The sequence below is a fragment of the Manis pentadactyla genome, chromosome 12 (assembly GCF_030020395.1).
Source record: "Manis pentadactyla isolate mManPen7 chromosome 12, mManPen7.hap1, whole genome shotgun sequence".
In the NCBI taxonomy this organism is placed as follows: Eukaryota; Metazoa; Chordata; class Mammalia; order Pholidota; family Manidae; genus Manis; species Manis pentadactyla.
Genome location: NC_080030.1, coordinates 22,424,440 through 22,433,827, shown reverse-complemented (window position 1 = coordinate 22,433,827; position 9,388 = coordinate 22,424,440). Strand labels below are relative to the sequence as shown.

Below are 9,388 nucleotides of genomic sequence, written 5' to 3'. Positions count from 1 at the left end.
AGCTGAAAACTTATGTACATGCTTTATTCTTAACTTATTCCAAAATGTTGAAGGAACCAAGGTGTCCTTCTATAGGTGAAATAATTGTATAAATACAGATAACAGGATATTCAGTGATAAATGGAAATGTGCCATCTAGCCATAAAAAGACATGGAAGAAATTTAATGCAAATTACTAATTAAGGAAGCCAATATGAAAATGGACATTGGATGATTCCAACTATATGACATTCTGGAAAATCCAAAACTGTGAAGACAACAGAATGATAAGGGGTTGCCAGGGACTAATGGAAGATCAAGAAGAAAAGCACAGAGGACAAGGGATACTGGGGTCAGTGAAAATGTTCTGAGTGATATCACAGTGACACCCAGACCAGTAAACATTTATCCGAACCCATATATCTGAACCGTAAAATGGCATGAAAGAAGCCCTAATGTAAACTGTGGATTTTTGGCAATTACGAGATGTGAGTATTACTTCCTTGGTTAAAAGAAACGTGTGGTCTGTTTAGTTATATTGCTATAGGGTGAGGCTATGCATTTGGGGTGCACAGGTTATGAGGAAAATCTCTGTACTTCCAATTTTGTTGTAAACCTAAAAATTCTCTAAAAATAAAGTCTTCAAAATTTATAACAAAATAATTTGTAAATTAAAAGGCTGCATAACTATAGATGGTAATTATTTAAGGAATAAAAGAAAGAATGGCATTTAATTTTTGGTAAATACTCCCTTTAATAACATCCCCAGAGACATTTTCATGACATTATTTCTTAGACTGTATATGATGGGATTAAAGGTTGGGGGCACCAGAATGTAGAACACAGAAATTAAAAGGTTGGAAATAGAAAGATTCTGTGAAGTTGGCTTCAGATAAGAAAAGATGCCAGTGTAGAGAAATAATACAACCACCACCAGGTGTGGAAGGCATGTGGAGTAGGCTTTTGACTGTCCTTCTGCTGATGGAATCTTCTTGACAGTGGAGAATATACAGACATAGGAAATGATTATGAAAATGCAACAGCAGATATCCAATACCACACTAACAAGGATAGGTACAATCTCACCTATTAAATTTTCTGAGCAAGAAATAGCCAATAACTGTGGGATGTCACAAAAAAAATGATGGACCACGTTAGACCCACAGTAGGATAAGGAGAAGGTACCGACTGTGTGCATCACGGCGATCAGACCCCCACCCAGCCAGGACACAGCTGCCAACTGAACACACATATTCTCACTCATAATGACCTCATAGTGCAGGGGGCGGCATATGGCAGCATAGCGGTCAAAGCACATCACTGTGAGCAGGTGCAGCTCTGTGGTTCCTGAGAAAACAACCAGAAAGACCTGGGAAACACATTCAAGGAATGAGATGGAATTACTGTGAGTTAAAGAGTTGGCAATGGACTTGGGCGCTGTGGCTGAAATTAGGCAGAGATCCACGAAGGACAAATTCTTCAGGAGGAAGTACATGGGGGTGTGGAGATGACGGTCCAGAGTTGTGATCATGATAATGAGGACGTTCCCCATCAGGGCGCACAGGTAGATCAAGGAGAAGAGCACTGAGTGTGTGATGCATGCATCTCCTTTGGTAGGAAATCCCACGAGGATAAATTCAGGGAAAACCGTGAGATTTTTCACTGTTAGAGGCATAGTCTGTATTTAAAAAAGAATAGAGGAGTTATCTCTCATTAATAAACATCATTTTCAAGTCTCAATTTGAACATACAATGAGTTTCTACATATGGTAATCGCAAAATCTATTTTCCAAAAAATTCTCTTCCATCTAAGTCCTATTCGAGTGTTTTGATTAATCATTATGTGATTAATATTGCTTCACTGAACTATACTCAGTTCATTTAAATGTGATTATTGTCCAAATGTGTCCTGTGAAAGATGTGGAAGGACTGAAAATTCAATGGACATAACAAGCCTGAATAACAAAAGATCCTTTTCGTGTCTCCCCATGAACACCAGGTAACAAAAGCACCGCCGGCAAACTGCGTCCCAGACTGAGTGTTCTCATGCCCAACCCGTGACCAGTGAGGCCTGTTTCATCCAACCTTCCAAGAAGGTAGGCAGAAAACAATGCTTAGAAAAAAAATGAATGACAGACCTTCCTCAGTCTGTCTTTATTTAACTTACATCTCTCTTTAAAGCGCTCTTAAAAAATTTTAATAGATTGCAGATTGATCTAGTGACCTCTTTCTCATTGACAACACTCAGTCTTCATTGCCACCCTGTCAGTGTCATGTAGATGTCATTCGTGTTTCAGGGGCTGAAAATCCAGCATACCATTTTAATGCTTAGCGGTATATTTTCGAGCTTCATTTGGGTTTGTTTCCTTTGTTACTTACTATCTATTCCTCCTTAATTACTGGATTTAATATTTAATTTCATAAATTAAACACTTTCAGATTAATATGATAAATGCTAAAATACATCACTAACAGTTACATAATTACATAAAATTATGAATCATCATGATCAATAGAATACATTAATGTAAAAAAAAGAAACTGAACCCAGTAAAATTCTGTTTTAAAATGGTGTTGTCAAGTTGAACTATTTGGGCACCAAAGAATAAAACAATCCCTTTAGATGCTTTTTAGTTTTTGTTATTTGTAAAGTGAATATTTTAACTACTGATTGTTTTCTTCAAAACTAAAATAAAATTTTAAATCTACAATATTTTAAATCTAAAATGAATTTCCTTCCAAAAAATTTAATAACATACCTTCAATCTTGGACCATGAAACTTTCAGTTCTTTGCCTTTAGTTAAATCATTGCCATCACAAAGGTAGAAGGATGTTATCAAATCTCATTTCAAAAAAGATGACTACACGTGTCGATTCCTCTAAAAAGTCATATGATTATAAACTCTGGCTTCCACGGCCACCTCAGGAGGAAGGATCCTGAAGAGCTTGGCTATTCTGACACTCCTTTTGGTCTCTTATGTGCTTGAAAACAATTCCAGAGTCATAATTTATCAAGATGGTTTAGTCCAAAGGGAAAATTGTGTTGTTTTTGTCCATTCACTTGTTTAATTGGCATCAGCCTGTAATAAATCTCACCAAATAATTAGTGCAGTTAGTCTGTCAAATTTTTATTTTGTACATGGCTTATAAGTTACTCGACAGGGTTGTAATTAATGCTACCATGCAATATTTGAGGCACCATTTATTGGGAGCCTACTATGGGCCACTCTCAGTTGACGGCTCCAATTTGTGAAAAGCAGTGCAGTTGGTCAAAGTCCAAAGGTGAGCAGGAATGTCGGTCTCTCACCAGGGGACACAGACCTTGGAGAGAGACTGTGGTGCGTGCAGAGTGGCAGAGTCCTGCCTCACAGGAAGCCCCAGGAGGGGCCGTGCTGTGGAGGCCACCAGGGCGGATGTGACAGGTGAGACTCAGGGTGTAGTGCAGCCCCAGGGGGCAGGTAAACAAGGAAATTACTTTAAATCCTCATGGAAGTTGCTTTAGTTGTTCTTCATCTTTTCTATGGCAATGTTTTGTCTCTATTATGCTTTCAAATTTTAATAACTTTCTGAATATTGTTCTATTTTGGTGATTTTTCTTTTTCTGATAGGACTCTCACCCTGGTTGCAGCTGGTTTCTCTCTCTGCTGTATCACGATCACTGCATCCTCCAGTCTTTACACTTAGGGACTTTACACCCTCCCCTGATGATCCTATGCTCAAAAAGCTCATAACTTGGAGTGAGAGAGTTTGCAGAATGCCGCGTGCCTGGGTCTGTCGTTGAGTTTCATTGAGAAGAGATGCAAAGATAACAAAAGTTCACAAACACAAATTTTTCATGGAATCCTTTACTTCAGGTGTAAAACCCACACAATGTTATAAACTTTATTTTTAAATGCTCACCTGAATTTTGTAAACCATCTGAAAAGAAATAAAGGGCTTCAGTATAGGTAATGTCTCTATTCAACAAAGACATATTTATGTATATCCATTTGTCCACTTCCCACTCTAATATCTGATATACCCAATATACTTTGTATATTATTCCCTAATCAGATACATAATTTTCAAATATATTCTCCCATACATTAGATTGCCTTTGCATTTTGTTGATGGTTTCTTTTACTGTGCAGAAGCTTTTTACTTTGATGTAGTATCACTTGGTTTTATTGCTTTTCTTTCCCTTGTCTGGAAAGATGTATCCAGAACAAAATTATTTATGCTAATGTTGAAGAGATTCCTGCTTATGTTTTCTTCTAAGAGATTTATGGTTTCAAGTTTTGCATTGAGACCTTTAACCCGTTTTGAGGTAATTTCTTGTATGGAGTTAGACAACGACCTAGTTTCATTCTCTTGCAGATACTTGTGAGGTTTTCCCAAAACCGTTAATTGAAGAGACTGTCTTTCCTCATCGTATATTGCTGCCACCTTTGTGATATATTAATTGACCATGTATCCATGGGGTTATTTTGGGGCTTTCTCTTCTTTTCCATTGATATAGTATAGGTCTGTTCTTATGACATGACAGTACCATACTGGTTTGATAGTAGTGTAACTATAACTTAACTAAATGTTTATTATAATTGTTTGTTGGAGTTTTTAGGGTTACAAATATATGATCAAGACATATGCAGACACACAACTTTAATTATTCTTTTTCTGATATTGATGGCTTTTATTTGTTTTTGTTGTTTAATTGCTCTATATAGGTCTTCAACTACTATCCACACTGGGAAAAGGATACTGTGATCAGTAAATAAGAAAACTGCGTATCCACAAGTGAAAGAACTAAGATGAACCCTTACATCAAACCATTCAAAAAAATCAACCCAAAATAAATGAGACTTAAACATAGTATCTGTTATTATAAAATTAGCATATATGGGAAAAATCTCCTTTGCACCTTGTCACTGGTTTTAAAAATGATTTTTTTTAGAAATTCTACCAAAATTACAATCCACAAAGGCAAAAGTAAATAGGTAAGGTTACATCAAACTAAAAGAATTCTGAACTGCTAAGGAAACCATCATCAAAATGAAATGCAACCTACAGAAAAGGATATAGTTGCACATCACATATCTGATACAATATTTATAAGCTACTTATACAATTCAATAGAGAAAAAAACAAATATTCTGATTTAAAAATGGGTAAAGTATCTAAACATTTTCCACAGTAGACATACAAATGGCCAACAGGTACAGGAAAGGTGCTGAACATCACTAAATCTCAGGGAAATGCATCGAAACCACAGTAAGATGTCACCTAACACCAATTCGAATGTTATTATCAAAATGTCAAACATAAGTTGTTGATGAGGATGTGAAGAAAAGGGATCCCTTATACATCATGGATGGGAATGTAAGTTGTTACAGCTCTGAATGGAAAACAGTGTAGAGATTCCTCAAAATATTAAAAATAGAGCAACCATATGGTCCATTAATTCTATTTATGAGTATATCTGAAGAAAACAAACAAACAGAAAACTAATCTGAAAAGATTAGATGACCCATGGTATCACAGCATTATTCAAAATAGCACAGTATGGGAAAAAAGTGTGCCTACAGATAGATGAATAGGTAAAGAAAACATCATACACACACAGCAGAATATTATTCAGCATTAAAAAGAAGGAAGTCCTGCCATGTGCGAAAACATAAGTGAACCTGAAGGATATTATGGTAAGTAAAATAAGCCACATTCCAAAAGATAAACACTGCATGATTTCACTTAATATGTGGAATCTCACAAGCCAGACTTGAGTGAAGAATGGTAATTGGAGCCTGGTGGAGGGATGTTGGTTAATATGGTCAAAGATTCAGTTTTAAGACAAACAATTTCTGGACACAAACGTATAACATGAAGACTATAGTGAAGACTATGTTGCATATAGTATTAACTGTGAGATTAGATCTTAAATATTCTCACCAAAAAAGTTTAAGTGTGTAAGGTGATGAATGTATGAATTACTTTGATTATGGAAATCATTTCACAATGCATATGTGTATCAAGTTAGCAATAATACATATTACACCTTAAATGTATACAATTTTTGTTTTTCATATTTCTATAAGCCTTTGGGGAAAATGTACATTTACAAAAGACATGTACAAGAATATCCATAGTATATTGATTATAATAACCTTTGGATAGAATCAACAAAAATGTCCATAAATAAGGGAACAAATGAGCTGTGAGATATTCATAACAAAGGAACACTACTCAGCAGTAAAAAAATTGAACCGCTATTACACTCTAACATTTGGATATATCAAAAAGATTATGTTGAGTGAGATAAGTAAGACAGAGAAGAATACATATTGTATGGTTTCATTTGAAACAAGTGAAGGAGTGGGAAAATTAATGATGATACTTCTAATACATAATAGAAATTGGGGTCTATGCACAAGATAACAAGTGAATTTTCTTTAGTGATAGAAATATTTTTTATTTTGTTTTAGATAATGAGTATATCATTCCTACATTTTAAAAATTATCCATGCTTATATGTAAGATTTGTACATTTTACTGACAATAAATTGTAAGTCAATAAGATACACAGTAAAAGAACAAAAAACTCTTTTTTACTTAGAAGTTGAAGGTTTTTCTTCTAGCCCCTTTTATTACCTATATTGTTGGCTGATGCAGTAAAATTCATGGTAATTTGTATATTCATCTTTTTTTCTTATCTCTCTGATAGATTTTAAGGGGGTTGTTCTGTTTCTCATTCTTGTAAATTTCACAAAGATACGCCATGGTGTAATGTTTTTGTTTATAACTTATTGGTCTGATAATATAATGTAGATTTTTAACTTTCTTTGTTTCTGAAGCAAAATTTTGCAAATTTAATTTAATTTGATTTGATTTTTATGCATGAATTTATTTGCTTGATTATTTATATGATGTTTTTATTTGATAGTTTTCTTCTTTTTTCTCTTAATGGAAATCGGTTAGGTTGCCTTTGCTGGTATTATTTTCTAATCCTTTCTCTCAGACTTCCAATTTTTCTTTTGCTCATTTGAACTCTTGGAAGTTGCCTCAACTCTTCTTCCACCTTTCCTATGGCAGAGACTTGTTCCTATTTTAGTTTCAATTAAGGACTTTTTATGCTTGCTGACTTTGGATGAATTTGCCTTTTCTTTCTCAAAGAACCTTTACAGTAGCTTTTTTCCTTCTGTTCACTTGTATTTGTTTCCTCTTTTTTTCCTCTGCTAATATTGTTAAGTTGGTCTTCCACTTTCAAATTAGAAACATTACACATTCATTATATAATCCTATTTCTCTAGATTCATGGTGAAAGTTAGGAAGTTCATTGAAAAGTTAAGTAAATGGGCTGAGCTAGTGAGTAACTGAGCTTCATTGACAAAAGATGCAGAGGTTCTGAAAGGTCTCTGGCATCAATTTTCCATGAAGTCAGTTTTTCCAGAAAGGAACAGCCTCCAACATTTTCTCAGCCGAATATTGACCATTTGAATTAAACATCTTGAGAGGTACCTAAAGCCTGAGAAATAGGCAATGTGTATAGTCATACGCACTCTTCTTGCCCACTTCCTATTTTTCAGTGCCCGATATTTCCATGGCGAACACCTGCTCTCACTTCTGCAGACTTTACAGTACATTAGTTCTGCCAGGAATTTGAGCAGCATTTTCACTCCTGAACTGGAGAGCACCTGGGGTTTTAATTCAATTTTTAACACTTTCAGTCATAGAAATTTTGTAATATTCCCCATCAGCAGTTCCTTGTCCCTTGTAATGTCTGTGAGTGAAATATTTTCTATAAATTCACTATGATGCAATCATTTTGGAAGAACAGGGAGAAATGTCCATTTCAGATTTGTCATTTTGACAAAACTTTTCTCTTTTCTTCTTTTTTCCACCTGAAATAGATTTATTGAATGAAAGAAGAAAAATTTAGAAAGCTGCTTTATAGTCTCAGTAAGTTAGGAGAGGACATTGGGCCCATTAAGATTACAGGCATAAAAAAAAATGCAGTAAAGTCAAAACAATGGTTGCCAAAGCAAATCAGCAATGGAGACAGCAAAGCAGACTTGTCCCTACACACTGTCTGCAGCATCCATACCTGTAGGCAGAAAGGGCTCTTTTTACATAGGTTAAATATAGAACTATGTCTGTCCGTATATAGGTATATATGTATCATCTATTATATACATAAATATGTGTATACACACACACACACACACACACACACACACACATATATATATATATATATATATATATATATATATATATATACATACACTATCCATCCATCCATTCATTTGTTGATCAGTGATAAAGAGGATGAACCTGGAAAAAACACCCAGAATGTGGGAGCTTGAATGAGTAAAAAGTTAAAAAGAACAATCACAGAATACAGTCAATAAATGACTTCAAAAAGCATACTGACGCACAGACAGCTGAACCCCTATGGGGGTGTGGGGTCCAGGAGCTAGGTGTGCAAGCTGTGGGGAACCCTGGACCTCAAACTATTTTTATAATGTTCAACCCAACATCTGCTGGCGGTGGCAAAAGTCACAGGTGAACACAAACACCCACGCAGAGGTTACTCTGCACTCGTGTGAATACGCATGACCAGGAGTAACTAGAGGCGTGCTGGCAAGGGAGAAAGGCCCTCGAGGCTGCAGCCCTGAGAAGGGAGTGTTCGACTTTCACTTTCCGCCCAATTCAGTTCTTGGTGGAGGCTGTATGCGGGGACTTCGACTACCGGGCAAACTAGCAGAAAAGGAAACAAAAGAAAAAGTGCCCAGCTTTGAAGACCAGGACTGAGTTCACTGTTTACTAGGCGATAACCTTGGCTGAATTACACATAATTGCTGATGCCATTTCTCATCTACAAAATGGAGATGATAAAGATCTACCTACCCAAGCTAACATGGGATTTACAGGCCAGAAGAGTTTTGGAAACTGCAAAATACTATGCAGATCTTAAGAAACTTTTACTTAACATTCCTAATTAGCGTGTGCTGCCCAACACGGCTTCCACAACTGACTACTGAAATGTGGCTAGTCCAAAATGAGATGTAAGTGTAAAATATAGGATTGCAAAATAAGGTTAACAAATGGTGTCCAGCCTTGAAAATTCCCTGAGTGGACAAAACTAGTCTAGTCATAGAAACAAAACTAAATTTAGTTTATTTCATAAGACAACTTAACCTGGACCATTTCTGGCTTATGCCTGTGCAAAACATGAGCTGTTTCCCAAGGTTGATGTGAAGTAACCACTAACCAATTCCTTATCTTTTTAAGAAAATTCTACAACCAATCACTGTAAAGAATAAACAGTCATTTCCTTCTCACTGTATAAGCTGCTCTATAACAATATACCCCTGAGCCCCATTTCTTGTTTTGAGTGCACCCAGTTTGCAAACTGTCTTTTTGGTGTATGCA

At 35.7% G+C, this 9,388-nt stretch overlaps 1 protein-coding gene across 1 annotated transcript; it reads right to left on the bottom strand.

Moving 5' to 3' along the window:
* Positions 1 to 1,654, bottom strand: LOC130679766 (olfactory receptor 14A16-like). The gene has a single exon (XM_057489203.1). It carries the CDS (start codon positions 1,652 to 1,654, stop codon positions 710 to 712), a length of 945 nt encoding a protein of 314 aa, XP_057345186.1. The 3' UTR covers positions 1 to 709.
* Between the last annotated feature and the right edge of the window lie 7,734 nt (positions 1,655 to 9,388).

Bases quoted from the DNA above. Each gene is read 5' to 3' on its own strand.
- LOC130679766 (XM_057489203.1), bottom strand. From the start codon at position 1,654: ATGCCTCTAACAGTGAAAAATCTCACGGTTTTCCCTGAATTTATCCTC.